Source organism: Hylaeus anthracinus, unplaced genomic scaffold (assembly GCF_026225885.1).
Source record: "Hylaeus anthracinus isolate JK02 unplaced genomic scaffold, UHH_iyHylAnth1.0_haploid 12002, whole genome shotgun sequence".
NCBI lineage: Eukaryota > Metazoa > Arthropoda > Insecta > Hymenoptera > Colletidae > Hylaeus > Hylaeus anthracinus.
Window position 1 is genome coordinate 4,205,997 of NW_026534349.1, and position 17,677 is coordinate 4,223,673.

At 44.8% G+C, this 17,677-nt stretch overlaps 1 protein-coding gene across 5 annotated transcripts in view; it reads right to left on the minus strand.

Annotated features, from left to right (window-relative positions):
- The window catches only part of LOC128892004 (voltage-dependent calcium channel type A subunit alpha-1), a 98,183-nt gene that overhangs the window by 33,769 nt on the left and 46,737 nt on the right, over positions 1–17,677 (minus strand). For 4 of the 5 annotated variants that reach the window (XM_054152035.1, XM_054152033.1, XM_054152031.1 and 1 more), the window contains 14 exons: positions 13,660–13,763; positions 12,218–12,373; positions 11,724–11,944; positions 10,512–10,615; positions 9,479–9,594; positions 9,174–9,233; positions 8,963–9,064; positions 6,747–6,959; positions 6,217–6,644; positions 5,692–6,014; positions 5,500–5,619; positions 4,708–5,271; positions 4,243–4,588; positions 4,001–4,165 (listed from right to left, as the gene is read on the minus strand). In XM_054152035.1, coding sequence (XP_054008010.1) covers positions 4,001–4,165; positions 4,243–4,588; positions 4,708–5,271; positions 5,500–5,619; positions 5,692–6,014; positions 6,217–6,644; positions 6,747–6,959; positions 8,963–9,064; positions 9,174–9,233; positions 9,479–9,594; positions 10,512–10,615; positions 11,724–11,944; positions 12,218–12,373; positions 13,660–13,763 — 3,022 coding nt within the window. Of the gene's footprint in view, positions 1–4,000; positions 4,166–4,242; positions 4,589–4,707; positions 5,272–5,499; positions 5,620–5,691; positions 6,015–6,216; positions 6,645–6,746; positions 6,960–8,962; positions 9,065–9,173; positions 9,234–9,478; positions 9,595–10,511; positions 10,616–11,723; positions 11,945–12,217; positions 12,374–13,659; positions 13,764–16,781; positions 16,850–17,677 lie in introns of those variants that run through there. The other variant, XM_054152034.1, reaches the window with a different exon arrangement.

Sequence of the window (17,677 nt, forward strand, 5' to 3'; positions counted from 1 at the left end):
GAGTAATTACAACTTATGACAAATAAAAGTAACGCGTTCTTTCAAAAATTGGCATGGTTCGAATGTAACGTCCGTGATTCTCGCGACGAAGATCGATATACGAATACGAATACACAGGGTGGTTCGCTAGCTTCGTTACATAAATATCGCTCGAAAGTATTCACGACATTTCGACGAATTTCGTTTTTTTAAGTTCCACCTTGTACAGCATCGAAATGCACGAGCGCAAAGGGGAAACGGACCGCCACTGATCAGACAGCCGTCAAAGTCGACCCAGCGTTAGCTGCGTTTCTGTCTAAGTTTTAAGTAGCTAGACGATACCTGAAAAATTCTTGCAAATATCATTCAAAGTAACAAGTACTTCAACGGTACGTAAATAGTATTTCGACGGCTATTATCTGTTTTTTAAAATTCCAAGAAAAATGTAATTCGTTTATGTTTGACTGTTCGGAAGGACACGTAAAAAAGACTTTTTATGTCTGTTTTCCATCTAGGTTAAAATTCTCTTGGAATCGAAGAATGTGACGAAAAATTATACCAAGGATGTCTTTAATATATTCTCGTCGAATTTACTGCGACAAAGTTAGCGAATCACCCCGTACGTACAAGACGTGTAAAATAGAGTGCGAAATCTGTAAGTTACACGGTGTATATATAAATAGCGACATTTTCCAGTCGACAAAGAGAGAGAGAGAGAGAGTGAAAGAGAGTGAAAGACACACATAGGTGTATAATATTAGCTTTAACCTAGATACGTGTATCTGTACGACGCTACCGGGTGTGTGCGGTATCATGGTAACATTAAAGAGATTGTTTCCTCTTTTATATTTCTGGGGGGTAGGTGAGTAGGAATGGCTTTACACGGTATCGTATACCTACTACGTGTTGCTGGTGTGTACACACGGCTGTAGTACGGTCACGTGGTATTCGTGTAATGGGATAACGTCGACAAAATTGGATACTCGTACTCGTAACGATCATCGATCGGATGATCGACGATCGATCGCGTACCAAGGGTCCGAACGGTGATTACAATCGAGTCTGACGCGACGACCACTGGGCCCGTGAATATTCTCGTCACCGTATTATGATCGATGCATATCGGCAAGAAGAGAGGGATCAGATTCTTAAAATATTCGTTTGTTAATCGGGCCCCGTTGGTCGGTCGCGTCGGGATCGGTTTCTGGGTGGATAGATGCGAGAGAGTTTGGTGTCTTGGACGAGTAAGAGTCGCGAGCAAACGAGAGGATGAGCGAGTCGCTACGGCAAAAGAAACGACGAAACGGAAACGAAAAGGAATCAAGATCTCGAGAGTCAGACAAAAGAACGATCGGCAGAAAAGTAATATGGAGCTTCGCAAGGAACAAGCGGACAGTTGCGAGTCTCCGCTCGAGGTACTGAAAACGCGTATCTACATTTTCTTAATTCATGTTTCTTTTTTTGGTTGCTCAAGAGGAAAAGAGGGAGTATAATTCGTGCGGGCGCCCCGTGCAAGAAACGTGTCTTTGGCGTTCAACAAAAACACACACACACACACATTCAGTGGACGAGTCTCGTGTTGGTACGGTCGGCTTGGTCTCGCCAAGCTTTTTTAGTTTGTATTTCTTTTAAATTTTGTGTTTTCTTTCTTTTTGCGAGCAGCCAGCATGCGACGCGCGGTTTTCGCGCGTTGTGCGTAACGGTGGTGAGATTCACGGTACGATGCGTGTGTCGGGAACACTTACGAAGAACAAAGAGACCGTGAACGTAATCGTTCGTGAAAATCGAAAAACGTGTTCAAGCGTTCGAGCTCGCGTCGCCTCGAACAAACGATCCGAACGAACGAGAGCTTGCGGTCTCTTTCCTCTCGCGATGGACATTCGAATATCGTGCGCCACTCGCGTGTGCTCCATTCTCAAGACCATGTGCAAGTACGTGTTGTGCAGGTGACTCGATGACATTCCTTGTGTCGTATCAGGCAGAACGTGTCGGGCAACGAAAAAAGTAACCGAAAGATAAAACAGAAAATTAGCCACGATGTGCGTCCAATCGAGCTTTCTAGCGTACAGATCCATAGATACATGTCTGTAGCGGGCCAGTGATCACTTTTCTAATACAACAACTCGCGATTGTCGGATTAATCTGTAACCGCAAGGTATATTCGATATTTCTATTCGTTAATCGGCAATTTCTAATTTTTCCACGGAGCTTATCGCGTCTCGATATTACTCGTTAACTTTAATCGTGCTTCTACGTCTTCAAAAAAATAAATCATCGAGTATTTTTCAAACCGATTCAAGAAAAGTAATAAGAATCCATGTTTACGTTTCATTTTTATACACGCAACGAAAAGTATCATCCATCTTCCCGTTTTCTGTGCGAGAATTTTCGCGGCTCCGCTCGCGTCACGTGTACACGTGTGTTTTAATATACGTACAGGACCATGAGCTCTACAGTGTAACTCGTACAAAGCCAGTTCGGTGCGAGGCTTCGAATCTCGCTACCAGTTCAAACATGGGCTTGTCGAGGCGTATGATTCGAATGCACCTTGTGTTTTTGCGCGCTCCCGCGCGCACGTGTGTGTGTGTGTACGTGTGTTTGTGGCTCTGGGAGCGCATCGATGCTCGATATCGTTTATTCCACGCGTCTTCGAGTACGTCTACTATCAAAACGAGGACACAGCAGCAGCCATGCAATAAGAGAGGGAGCAAGGGAATGGAAAAGACACCGATAGATGGACAACATTTCGATCGCAGGATGTCGAAACGGAAATGCAAAGGACTTTGAGAAAAAAAAAAAAGGAAACAATACCATCGAAAGCGAAACAAATGATTGGTTAATCCCGAGACCGGTGTACGTGTGTGGGTATTAACGTGCACGGCTGTCGGAAATATTCAATCGAGTTTCCTGGCATCGAATTCGAACCTCCGGAACCGTTTAGATTTCTTTGCAATTACGCGTACAATGGTAAAACAGGCCATCGATTATTTTCTTAAACGCGACGATACTAAAAATAAGTGTTAAAGTTCGAATACGCCACGAGAAACATTTTTTCAATTAATCCCTCTTTCTAATAAATAGATACAATTAATCCCATGATGAATTAAGAACGCTAAATCGTAGATCGGATCAAATAAAAAGAAAGAGAAGAAGAAGAAAATATAGATCAACAGTTAATTATTCTATATTCAAAGGCAGTTCTTTGGTTTCGCTATACTTCTTCCAAGAAAAGAAACAGACTTGTATAGTAAACGTAGCCTATTCTGAACGGACTTTGAATTCAATGCCCGGAACTTATCTCGATAATGTCTCGCGGCAGTCGCGCACGCCTGGCGTGGAAATAAAAGCGTCTCGATTCCGGAACGTACAAGTGAGGGTGGAGTATAAAAAGCATCAAGAGACCGTGAATCACGGAGCGTCCAAGTAAAAACTCAACATTCGAATGGAATCGAAACGACGAAAGTGGGAGAGAAGAAGTTGGGAGGTTGTCTGGTTTCGAAAGGGTTGGATGGGCACAAGAATATCGAACACAGCTGTGTACACGTATCAATGGATACACAAGGGTGACAATTATACAGAGAGCAATAAATAAATTGGCAGGCAAGAACAACAATGTCCTCGTACAGATATAACGTTATATCTTACAGTTACTTCGAACTCTCCATTGTGCACGTTTGTCGAACACGATGTACTCTCGTCGACGATCTCGCTGATCTCGCGAACGACAACGTATCAGAGTGTCTATTAGGCTGCTTTTCGATTGGTTAAAGTTGCCAAAAATGCCACAAGATCGAGTATTTATCGGAGTATAGAAACGATCCAAGGTCGCGAGGATACTACGTATGTAGGTATGTACACCGGATACACGAACAAGAGTAGGTAAATCGATAAACAATCATTTTCCATCCAGCGGTCGCGTCTTCTGCGCCCGTACGTTATTCGGGATCGTAACGTCGTCGAAGAAAATCTGTGCTTCTCTTCGACTCGTTTTCGGATGGGGCGAACGAAACGTGACACTCACCTTCATCATGAGGAGCAATGTGTTTAAAACGATGAGAATCATGATAAAATATTCGAATGGCGTCGATACCACTATCCTCCAGATTTTGTACTTTACGCTGTTCCGCTCTTTCGGCATATACCTTTCCAGAGGACGAGCTTGTATCGTGAAGTCTATGCACGATTTCTGAAATAAACGACGCGACGATTAGCTAATGCGACGTGCTTTATTTATTCGGTTTTGCTCGCGTCGAAACGACAAACCTGATTTTTGTCGATTTCACCGTCTTGCAGTTCGGCCTCTCCTTGCTCCTGGAAAGTGATGATGATCAAGGCCACGAAGATGTTGACGAAGAAGAATGGAAAGACGATGAAGTAGACGATGTAGAAAATGGACATCTCTATACGAAAATTCTGTATGGGGCCCTTGTCCTCGTACGTGGCTGCCATCGAGTTCTGTAAGATCTGCGGCCAGCCCTCGCCAGTCTGGACCGCGAAAAGCGTCAGCATCGCGGCCATCACGTTATCGTAGTGAAAACATTGGGGCTGCCAATCCCGCTTCTTCAGCTCCGGCAGCATGGCACCCTCTTCGAAAACGAAATATTCACCCCTGCGAGACACAGACGACGCTTCCGTAAAAAAAGTTGCACCCTCGTGTTCTCGTCGGTTTGCATTCTAGTTTGCTCGTATACCTACGTCTCTAACAAACGACATCGGACGTATACTCACTGGCAATCCTCTTCCGTATACTTGCTCTCGTCGGTGCAGTAGAAGAACTTGCCGTTGAAGAGCTGCACCGCGATCACAGCGAATATGAATTGGAACAATATATACACTATGAGAATGTTAATGACGTTTTTCAGACTGTTCACGACGCAATCGAAGACCGCCTTCAGCTTCGGCACTCTCTTAATCGTCTTTAACGGCCTAAGCACGCGCAACACCCTCAGCGACTTGATCGTCGAGAGATTCTGTCCGGCGGAACTACCGGTCATGTCGAACGCGAACGAAACCGCGGCGCATATCACGACCACCGCGTCCATAACGTTCCAGAACTCGCGCAGATACGAGCCCTCGTGAAAGATGATGCCGAGATCGATGATCTTCAGGATCATCTCGACGGTGAAGACACCGGTGAACGCGTAATCGAAGTAATTCAGCACTTTGTTCCTCGGAGAGTCCTCCCACACGGGATCTTCGGCGGCTAACGCGATACTCGACAACGATATCACCACCATAATGAAGAAATCGAAGTACCTCAGGTTAACGACCCAATGGGCGGCTCTTCTTACGCTGCGAACACAAATCAAATGAACACGTTAAATCCTCGTTATCGTTCCGATTCTTCTTTCGTTCGAGTCGAACGCATCGTACACCGAGTGGTCCAAGGCAATTCTACAAATATCAATTAAACTCTCAAAGCGATCAAGGTTTCGAAATGCGCAATATTTATGACGCTATTTATCATAACGGACCACCCTGTGTTATACCTCCGCGAATGATAAAACGATTACGACTTACGGATTCGTAGAGGACAGTATAAACATGGAGGTGTATGGCAGCATTGGTTTTGGTCCCGTGTCTTCGTCTTCATCCTGCTTTTTCTCTTCGGATGACTGCTTTCCACCTTTTCCGTCTTTGCTAAAATCGAAAGAGAAATCATTATTACGCGTATGATGGATCGATAATATCGAGCATTGGATGGACACTCACAAATTCTGGTTCGGACTCGGAGGACAGACCTCCACCTTGGGCGCGTTACCGTCTTTGGGCTTCTGCAGCGTCTCGATCTCCTTCTCGAGCTCCTGCGCCTGCTTCTCCTTGTCCTCCACTTTCTCCTCGTCTTCGGCGGCGCTCAGCTCCTGTGCGTTTGCCAGATTGTCGACGGCGATAGCCAAGAACACGTTCAGCAGCGTGTAGTTGCCGAAGAGCACCAGTACGATGAAGTAGAGCGAATAGACCATGCCTCCCCTGGTACCGCCTTGCGCCTCGATACCTTGGTACATCACTTCGTTCCAATCTTCTCCGGTCAGGATCTGTCGTTCCAACGCATCGTTCCTCGTTAAACAAGTCTGTTCTCGCGCGATTATCGACGATTATCTAATTCGCGGCTCGGAGGAAAGACCATGTCTCGTGTCTTCTTTCCTTGCCGAGCGCTATGCTTTTCCAGCTTCGGTTAAATGGAACACGGCTTATCGTTAGTTAAAAATCCACCGAGAAAAACCGAGTGTAACTTACTTGGAAGACAGTGAGCAGCGCGATGGGAAAGGTGTTGAAGTTTGTGGGCGGCGTCCCGCTGTCAAAGTTGAACTGACCGCCGAAGAGCTGCATGCCGAGCAGCGCGAATATGAGAATGAAGAGGAAGAGCAGGAAGAGCAGGGAAATGATGCTACGCATCGAACTGAGCAGCGATATTACGAGGTTCCTTAGGCTCTTCCAGTATTTGGTGACCTTAAAAATTCGCAGCAGTCTAAGGGCACGTAGGACGGAGAGGCCGAAAGAGCCGGACTTCAACGCGGACCAGATCACTTCGAAGATCGATCCCGAGATGACTACGCAGTCGAAGCGATTGAAGCTCGACTCGAAGTATGTGCGAGGACCGAGCGCGTACACCTTTATGAACATCTCCATCATGAACAGAGCCAGGAACACGAACTCTGCAAAATCTGTCAACAACCATTTCGATTCAGACGTATCGCTTGTTCGAAGCTGGTTAATGTAAACGTTGTAAACATTTTAAAAGAAATACGAACGAGGTAGATACTCACAGAGGAAGTCGGTGAGCCACTGCGGCTGACCGTAATGCTCGACGGCCACGCAGACCGTGTTGAAGAACACAAGGACGATGACGAACCAATAGAATTTTTGCGACTTTACGGAGTTCCGTATCCAGAACCTAAACCTCTTCTCGGCCCGCCAGAACTCGACGCAAGTCCCCTTGCCTTTCACCCTTGATTTGAAATAGGAAGATCTCGAAAACCCTGTAAACCACAAATCGATCGTTTCACCGAAAACTCGAAGCTATCGTTTTGCTTTATTCGCGACACCAGTCGATCGATTATTCTTTCTTTCCTCTCCATTTGTCTTTCTCGTGGAATTTTTGAAAAAAGGAGTTACGTTACCACGTTGAAATAGAACGATTATCTCGATAAAAATTTCTTGGTAATTTCCTTTGGCGTTTAGCCTACCGTGGTAAGTGTTTCGTGACGTTTTGCAACGCCGTTCGAATACGTTCGTTAGATCGAGCCGCGCAATCGTATCGCGACTGGTGTACGCGCGGAATTTTTTCTCGATAACGTCGTTGCGATATAAACGAACCGCTTTACCGGAAAATGCCGTATCGCAACTTTCTCGGCTCACGCTGTCCCGAAACGACATCGAAATCTAATTTGAAACTTTTCTTCGTCGACTCTAATTACTATCTACTTCGATCGGAGAATCGAATTCTTCGTCTCGAATTCTTTTTCCACGATCGGTACACATATAACGCCACCATATATATGTATGTACGTAAGACTATCTCTAACTAGTAGTCTATAAAGCAAGAATACCTATGCGTGTGGCTAATCTATCGCTAGGTGTGTAAGTACTTGGACCCAGCCTGTCTTTCGTACTCTATGGGACAAGTCCTATTTTTGGCATTCTATTTCTCGTCGAATCGATTTTTCGCTCCATGGCGCTAATCGTTCTACGATATCCTGACGAGAACTCGTTAGTACACCAACTATGACAACGTCGATACGATACGAGACGAGACGAGACGAGACGAAAACACGAATCGGTACTCCGCCACTGTCAGGCATACCTAAATCACAGGGGTACACATTTACACCTGGAGCACTCGTGACTCGGACAGCGAATCTCGAAACAATACGAACATCGGAAATCTTTATCGGCATGTTCTCGTTACGAATGCTCTCAGGTGGTCGACAAAGACACGTAAATGTACAAAGTACACAGCGACACCAGCCACAGAAGCAATTCCTAAAAAAACAAAATTAATTAGCGCCTCGAGTCTCCTTAGAGTCTGCGTCGAGTCCTAGATAACGTGGCGTGAAAAATTTTCGAAAGAACAGGCTCCGCCTCGCCTTACGAACGCATTCGCGTTTCTTTTGTAATTACGATAATTGCGGCTGTTCTATCGTGCTTTTCGTGCACAGCCTGCGCTTTCGAGTGACATATACAACACGTACGTATTTATGTACATACGGGACGTCCCGTGAATCGAGACGCCTTGTACGTGTACTCTAACTACGTGACAATTACTTTGTCTGGTTTCGCCAAGTATGCTCTGCAGCAAAGTCGATTACGCGCCAGCATACTGTTCTAGTTAATGTTACGCGTGTTCGTGTTCGTGTTCGTCGTGTATATGTTTGCGTTGAAGGTGAAACGACAAAGACCTCTCAAACGAAAACACAAGGAAACGGTTACTGAATAAAAGTTACGAGTACAGCCTTGCTTTGCTTTGCGTTGCTCTTTGCAAGTTCTGGCATTGACATGTTGTAGTTACCTTTCAGGTTTTTCTTAGGCACTGAAACAAGAGGAGCATCTGATAGCGTGTGTTTAGAATGTTCGTCGCCAAGATCGGGGGAAATTGGATATCATCGTTCTCTTACCGGTACGAAATAGAAATCAGAAATGGAACTTGGGTGATCTTGCGTTCGTTCGAGGCGCTCGCGATAGTTTTCGCGTTTTACGAGTCGCGGTTTTACTCGCTAGACCACCCGATGTCGATCGATGTCGATCAAATACGTTCCGTGACAAATCGATAGTAAACCCGTATCGGTATTTCGTACGATTAACGAGACTATCAAAAAAAAAAAAAGTCAAAAGATGCTCTATCGTTTTGTCGTGGAAAGTATGTAAAACGGGCCGATGAAACGGAAGTAACGCTAAAAAAGACAGCATAATATTACGAGGAAGAGAGAATGTTTGCAAAGTCGGACAGCATCGGGAGAGAACGAGAGGGAAAAATACAACTCACCATCGTCTTGATCGTCGTCGCCTTCCTCTTCTTCCGTATCCGTGCTCTTACTTTTACCGAGATTCTTCAGTTTCTTTTTTTTCGCCGCAGCCCTTCTTCTTACTGTAAACGAAAATCATGTTTAAATATACGACCGACGAGAGAACGAGGAACGTTAGGCCGCCATCCCTAGATAGGATGGAACCCTTGAGCATTCGTTATCGTCACGAACCTTCCAATATGTGCATCTTCTCCTCTTCCGTGGTCCTTTCTTCCGCGAGTATTACCTCCTCTATAAATCACAGTGAACGTTTAGTCGAGGATAACGATCGAAGGGAAGGGAAGGAGAAAAGACCGCAAAACGAATAAGAAAATCGACAACTGAGTGCCGCGAGAACGCGTAAGATGACGCGCTGGCAAAGGACGAAGCTAGCTAATTGTAAAAAAGTTGTTTGGCCTACGGACGGAGCTGGCTTAAGGTAAAAGGGCGCCTCTCGGCCGAAAGTCGGTGCTGGCGGGTTGCGCTAACTCTCTAACCTGCTTTGCAGATCCAATTCAGGTAGCAGTTCAGTTCACGCTCGAGCTGTTGCTGTCTTCGCAATTTCAGGAAGGACTGCCGGTTCTCCACCTTCTCCCTCTCCTTCGCAAACTCTCTACAAGCGTTACAGAAATATGATAGAGGAGCTGCGTACAAGGATAAAGGACACTTCCGTGGCTAAATACGGTTTTCGTTTTCTGCTCGTTCGTGTATCGTGTAGGTACACGTGGACGGGACAGGTATCGCGCGACGTTACTCTTCTAGCGTCTAGAGGAGGACTCTGGTTCGCGGTGCGCGCGTTTATCTACTCGAGCTATTATGCAAAGCGTTATCGCCGCGAGGAGAATACATCGGATACGTCGGATGACAACTCGGAGATTACTGGTGTCTACGAGGGAATATAATACAACGTTACGGAGCATCTCGCGATAGCTGGCTCTTCTCGCTACTGGTTCGTTTCACGCCAAATCGATCACGTTTCTACTCGATGTCAGGGGATACAGATACGTGTATTCCAATTGAAATTATTCCTATTCGTGTAATCAATCTCTACGAGCACTTCGATCTTTTTCCTTCTATATAATGGGGGTTCTTTAAAAAAAAAAAAAAGAGACCTGCTTGAGTGATCCATTTTAAGTAGGAACTGAACGCAGTCGTGAACAGACGTTTTCTCTTTGATTTCTGATAAGCCGCCCGCCTCTCGACGCGTGTTCTTTCGTTCGAAAATTCCCTGACGGAAAAGAAACAAAGGTGAAACCCGGGAAATCCTAGGCCAGGGTTGACGCGCGTCAACGTACGTTTTTAAGCGCGGCAGAATCTACGAGGCTTTCATCGCTGAAACCAAACTCAATTATAAATTATCGTATAATCGCGACCCTGTCCCAGTTCGAGATGTGCCAATGATCTCGTAGATTCGCCGCGCTTCGAAACCATCGTTATCGTAAGTGACACCCTGTATCGTGATAAACGGAACAAGGAGCGAAGGAACCGAACGAAGTAAATGGGACAGTAATCGAAAATGATAATACTCACCCGCTCAGGACACCGAGAACTAAGTTCAGCATGAAGAATGAGCCAAGGACGATCAATGGTATAAAGTAAATCCAGTTGTACGTGCTGCCAAGAGCGTCGTTAGTCTGCAAATTTCACCAGAGCCACGTCAAGCCCATGCGTTACGCTCGCGGGCACGATACACCGGTTACGCACAGTATCAAAAGGTTACATCGTATTTCTCTACGCTTCTACGTGTGATATGAACAAACTTTTTCTTTCGAATAATAGACAACGAACGAAAAGAGTCGTATCGGTGATCGTGCGCGAAACCGCAAGAAATCCAAAGCACTCGGAACACGTTTCTATCCATCGAGATGTTCGTTTTGGAGTTCTTCCGACAGTTCTCCACGGTAGCTTCGAAAACGAAGCATAGAAAAATAAACGATACGATTAGATCAACACCAAGATTTGCAAAGAGGGCTGAAACTGACAGTGTTATACTGAGCAAGGTGAACATATACGTCAGTGTTAGGAGCTGTAAACATCTGCAAGCGCTTCTCTTCGATCGTTTCGGCGAACGAAGGAGTAACGGCGAAAGCCAAACTGTTCATCGGGCATACACAGAGAGAAAAAGAGACAAATAAACACGACACACAGAATAAAATAAAACGTTTGACAACGAGTAAAAATTGTTGCGAGAAGTGGTCACATTTACAATTGGATCATAAACTTACGAGGAAGTGAAAAAAAAGAAAAAGGAAATTATCGGCACAGGCATTGGGAAGAGAAAGGTACATACCGAATATTTCGTCGAATCGACGACTTCCGACACTCTTCCGTTTGTCTTCGACGAAACGCGTTCGCGTTCCGCGCGAATTCGATTCGTATCGTTTCGAAAGAAGCAAATGCTTTCTCGCCGAACGCGACGTTTCGTAACTTTTACGAAATTTTTCACAGAGATGAACCATCGAAAATTATCCAACGCGGATCGTTTTTTATTCAAGATCAAACCGGTGCCGAGCGTACGATATCAATTTTTGCAAAATGGCAACTATATTGTTACATTTAGGAAGGGAAACTCATCGATTCGATGGAAAGGAGAAGCGCAAAATTTGAAAAGGATAGTTTGGCCGACAACTGATACCGAAGACTCCGCGTCAAGCACCAGCGTGCACGACGCTCGGAACTCGGTAATTGTAGAAGGAAAAGAGATAGAGTTTTTAACACTGAAGGACACATCTCTTGCTTTACCCAGTACAATATGGCAGTCCAGCCCTCCATAGTGATGCACTGGAAGACAGTGAGCATGGCGAATCCGATGTTGTCGAAGCTGGTGATGCCGAAGTTTGGTCCCTCCCAGTGATCCATGCACGTCGAGGAGTTCGGGTTGCACACGTGGGCTCCGAACGGCGCCTCGGATTTGTTGTCCGTGTTGCACGGGCTCGGCTGTTCGCCCTCTTTCACGATAACATCTACAACAGAGCCACTGTCAGACCTCTCGGCCCAGTTTCCGACCTCTTTCAAGCCCTTCGTTCGCGACTAATCACGACGCGTCTACTTTTCCGTAAAAATTCGAAAAAATCGAAATGAAAAAAAAAATGAACAAATATCGCATAACCAAGAGAATAGGCAAGTAAGCAAAATAACAATCGAAACCAGTCTCGTTTCGTCTAGTATCCGTTTTCCGAGATTTAGAAACGATTCGCTCGTAGAAACTCGCTCGATTCGGCTTCTTCTTTACTTACTGATATCCTTGATGCTATAGCACGTTTTATGCAGAGTTCCCGAATAAAATTCGAGACCGATGATGGCGAATATCACGATGGCGAAAAGTACCAGCAAACCGATCTGCAGAAGCGGGGCCATCGCCTTGATAATAGACTTGAGCACCACCTGGAGACCTGTTCACAGAAAAGTTGGCGAGGAGTAATTAGGCCCGACAACCGCTTTCTCGAAGCGCGTCGCGTATGTTTTTACCATCGATTTCTTTTACGTGTTTCACTCGCGTCGCTGCTCGGGGAATCGTGCACGGAATCGTCTGCACTTTTCGTTCTCGAGTAAGAATCTGGTATATTCCGTTCGACGCCGCGGCGATTCATATAAATCGTACGTGCCGTACGTGCGCGATTATTTTGTACGGTGTGCGACATACGTAATCCTGTATTTCGAATAACCTTTCGTTAACGTTTCACGGCAATGACGTACGATCGACGATCGTATACGATCCAGCGGCCAAACAATTGGGATACTTCGTTCTTACATAGACACAGCATACAGAACTTTCAAAAGATATCTATTTGGGTGGTGCTACATAAACAAAATAATCGTTCTAACCTTGCAAGGCATCTACGTGTAGAGATATATATGTATATATACATATACATGTACATATATATATAAAATATATGTATGCATGTATAAATATAGACATATCGATATATGTAGAAATATATGTAATATACTTGCAACAAACTTACTACACTGATCTACGACCTTTAATGTCCGAAACGTATTTCATCGGTTCGCTGGTAATCGGATCTATACAGCAACTAATCGATAAACGTGAACGTTTCGAGGAACGGATCCAGTCGATCCACGAAGTATCCGAATTCCAGACGCGGGATAGTTTTCAGGACACGCGGAACCGCGACACGCGTTCCTCGAGCACCGAACCTCGCGCTTTCCTTTCCTTCTAATCGAAACATAATTTTCCTATCCCGCGCACACACGGTTGCACACGCTTATCCCGTATCGCGTCGGGAATCGAACGCTTTTCTTCCTTTGGCTTTCAAGGGATTACGTATAGCTGCACGCTCGAAAAGACGGCTCGATCTTGTATCGATTCTTTTCTCTTTCCGGTTCGACTACTCGTTCTTCTTTATGAAATGCGTCTTTTCGAAGGTTCAGCCGTATATAAACCCGTTAACGGATAGCTCGCGGAATCGAAGCGCGGCGTTCATGACTGGACAGCGAATGGAAAAAAAAAAATGCAAATCGGCTATCCGGCCTATCGGAATTTCACACAGCCGATTGTACGAAAAGTTGCGGACGATCGGACGAAAACGAGATAGGTAGGAAAGGAGCACCGAAGAGAGATGAGACAATTTCTTTCGTTTGTTTCGTTTTGCATTGCTTTGCTTTCATTTCGGCTAGATCTCGTGGCCGATTGTATTGAAACGCTACTCACTCGGTATGCCGGAGACAAGTTTGAGCGGTCGCAACACGCGTATCGCACGCAACGTGCGCAGATCCATATCCAGTTCTATGCCTTGCGAGAACGCCGTGATGAACCTGCCCCAAAACACACACACCCCGCCACACTTTACTACTTACTACTCTATTACACTAATACTCACGCTACTTAAGTACTTAAACTACACAACTATGTGGTTAACTAGCGTTCTATGGCCTAACCCGGAGGAAATCGGGAGAGTTTCTATCGAGGGGTCGTGTGAAGCTCGCCGGGAACCGATGTCTTCGGTTCCTTTATGGTTTATTGCATTAAACAACTGACCGCCAACGCGGCGGTGAATCAGGGCCTTCTAATCTAACGATAAGTCGGAGAAACGGGATCACTCTCTACACGGGGGATTCGTTTCGTCGTAATTATATTCCGAGTTTACTTACGGATCAACTTGGAGCACAAATATAATGCTATAAGTTCGTTGAAGTGGAACTAAAAGACTGTCAAATTTGTTTATAAAATCCAAAAGTTTAATGATATCGTTAACCGCGTCAGTCGGAATGTTCTCGAGCACAGCAGTTAAATGATTAACATCAGTAGACAATGCTGTTTTCCGTATTTAATAAGAAAAAGGCATTTCCAGAGTGAAACGTCAAATCGGCGACAATTTAATGTATCGAATAAAACCGAGCTTTCTAAGCAGGCAACCGTTGTCTTAAGACTAGGGTTGAAACAGTATCAGAATAAACAGCCGCATTGGAACAAGATGAAACTTGAAATTCGCTCGGTTCGGTCAAAGGCGAACGGGTCAAAGTTAGTCTGGCTCAATTGTACAGCCCAATCCGAAGACAAAAGGCTCGAAGCTTAGCTCTCGACTCTCGCAGCTTCGGATTAGCTTATCGAATTAGCGCATCGGTGAATTTGCTCCTTAAACTGTCTTCGTGAAAGGGCGGAACGGTTTCAAAGGAAATCAATTTGGTCGATCGTCGCATCGTAGCGATCGAAATTGGCGAAAAATGTGTTTCGATATATCTGGGATAGAATGCGTGAAAAAATAACTGTGGATGTGAATTGAAGTTAAAGTAACTTTTGACGATGATTTTTCTTGAAAAGAACAAGAAAAGGAGGAAACTTCTTCTAGTGCTAGATATAGATTTATCGAGACAATGACGCAAACGGTAAATCGGTGCTGGATACAAACGTAACCGCAGTTCTAGTTCCACGAAATTGTTAAAGGGAACGTCCGCGGCGGTCGTCGAACTCCGACGAATACCCTTCGCCCCTGTCTTTCGCGACTATAGAATATAGAGTATAGATCGACCCCCGTATTCCATGTTCTTCGTTAGATGCGTATCTTCGAACGGGGTTTGAATCGCGAACAATCGCGACGGATCACCGACACCGCGCACCCCTTTGACTCGACTGCAGAGCTCTGCGTTCGCGCATCGTAAGCTGCCATTTTAAACTCGTCGTTGATACAAAGAACACAGCTACAACTATGAATTTCTATTCCTAAAACTTCATAGACCCGTTCTTCCAGACAATCGTGAATTTCGTGCGAACGAGTCGTGAACCTTTCGCATCGACTTCTTATTTCCTCCGCATGGCAAACACGTCGATTAAAGGAGAACGAAGCTTCCAGGATCAATAGTGAAAGGGAAGCCGGTGTAAGAGAGGACACCTCGGTGAGGTCTACGAGTTTGTAGGACGATGACACACGGTCTCTCGAGGGTGTCTAAAGGTACGACTCTCTAGCAAACACGAGCTCGCTGGAATACGTTACTGCTCTAGAACACCTAGTACCTATTTACCAATGTATAGTCAACTCTATCAATCAGTGACTGTAGCTAAAGATAGAGACTGCTAAATATAGAGACACCCGCAGGCCAGTAGCTTCGTGTGGTTTTTTGTTTCGGCGTGTGATCGCGCGTTGTCGCGGGTGAACGCGATGGGAACGTTTCACGCGAACGGGGCTGGGTCTAAACAAATTCCAGGTAAAAAGAACATGTCTTCTTTCTTTCTCGAAAAAGAAAATTCGCTGCGCGAACAACGTATCGCGATAAGGAACGAAAAAATTGAAATCCCAAGCTAAGGACAATACGCATATTTTCCCGGTAACTGAAATTCGAGCCACGTTCGCAGTTTACCTCTCCTTAATGAAAAGTCCAAAATTTCGGTTCGACGATCCGACGTGTCTGTATACGCCCGCTTGTACGTGTATTTGTGTTTGTTTGTGCGTGCGTGTGTGTATGTGTGTAAATATCTAATTCCTCGACTTCAGAAGTCTCTAAATAAGAACAACGTGTGCACAAAACTGAACATAACGACAGAAGATAGAGCAAATAACGAAATATAACACTAGCGACTAGTTCACGCAAGTCCTCTATAGAGGCAGTAGAATATATACGTATATAGATATATAAAGTAGACACTCGAATTACGCAAACCACGTAGACACAGAATATATAATATAAATATATAGATATTATATTCAATTAATATATCGATCATCAACTCTCAACGATCATCTAGCGTCAATCAACTGATCTAATACACCCATAGCCTCTAAGTGGTAGTTAATAAACTGAAAACAAAACAAAACAAATCAAAACAAACAAAATGGATCAACTCAAATGACACGTTTGGTCGAGAAACTAAATAAAAAAAAAAAAGAAATGGGATAAGTAAAAATAAAGCGTAGATTAGTAGATTAGTAGATTAGTAGATTAGTAGCATTGCTTGTTCGTGAAAGCAAAACCAATCAACCAAACGGTGTCGACCCAACGTGCCAACTAAAGTATAAAAAAGAGAAACGGACAAACGGATAGACAGACAGACAGATAGATAGAGAGAAGTAGGTATAGAGATAGCGACAGACAAAAATAGAAACTAAATGGTTCGACGAACTAAGTGTGTCTTGTTAATCAAGAAACAGTTTAAAACTAAGGAGACTAGTCGAACGCACACAAACTGCCAGGAAAACAACTGCCAGGGGGTGTTAGGGTTTAGTTAGTTTATCAATCTGCTGCTCGACTGTTCTCTGTTACTGCACTCTGTTAGTTACTGTTAGTTACTTATATGGCTTTTGCATCTCTGCCAGTTTCGCAGAACTGTGACTGACTCACTTGGAATTTTCGAAACCAGCTTTAGCGGTCTGAGGACCCTGAAGGAACGTAGCATACGCAGGTCGACGTCCACGTTTGTTTCGGCGAACACGGTCATCGACCTAATCCAAGGATTACTCTAGAATCTATCTGTTCGGCCGAAAGAATCGATCGACGTTCTTCCTTAAATGTTAAGCCTGCGCGGAGAAAGATCCTTTCCTCGGTCCTCGTTCAACTAACCTCGTCGATTCAAATTTCCTCGAAACTTACTCGAAACAAATACATTAGTCGGTCGTTTGCGCGTCTTAAAGAGCAGTAGGAGATCCATCTAGCTAACAACGACGAAAGGACCTTCTCCGTTGGCAGGATTCCTCGAGGCGAACGAGATCGGAATCATTTATCGCTCTACCGTAGGTTTGTTAACTCGCGAAACAATTTGTAGAGAAATCACGCGTTAGGGTTGCCGATCAGACCTGACCGTAACATTCTCCTCGTCCACTGTTTTCCTCTCCAAACGTCTGCTTCGCTCGAACGAGCGGTGTCTCGGGGCGAAGGAAACGAACAGATGGAAAGCGGAAACGTGTAAATCGTGTAATGTTGGTCGGGACAACGATGCGTTTCTACTCTCGCTTCCATCAATCGGAAAACGCGGAGCACGGAGGAATCGGAGATGGACAAAATTCTCATCTGAACTAGCTCTAGTTATCGGTTCGATAAATTTTAATTAGTATTTATATTATGAAACAACCATTTACTCGAATAAACTTGCGTCATCGCTCACCTATTGTTCGAATAAAATTTTGCCCACCTGTGGATAAAAGACAAACACAGAGAGAGAGAGAGAGCGAGAGAGAGAGAGAGAGAGAGAGAGAGAGAGAGAGAGAAGGAGATAGTAAAAATGGAAGAGAGCAAGAATG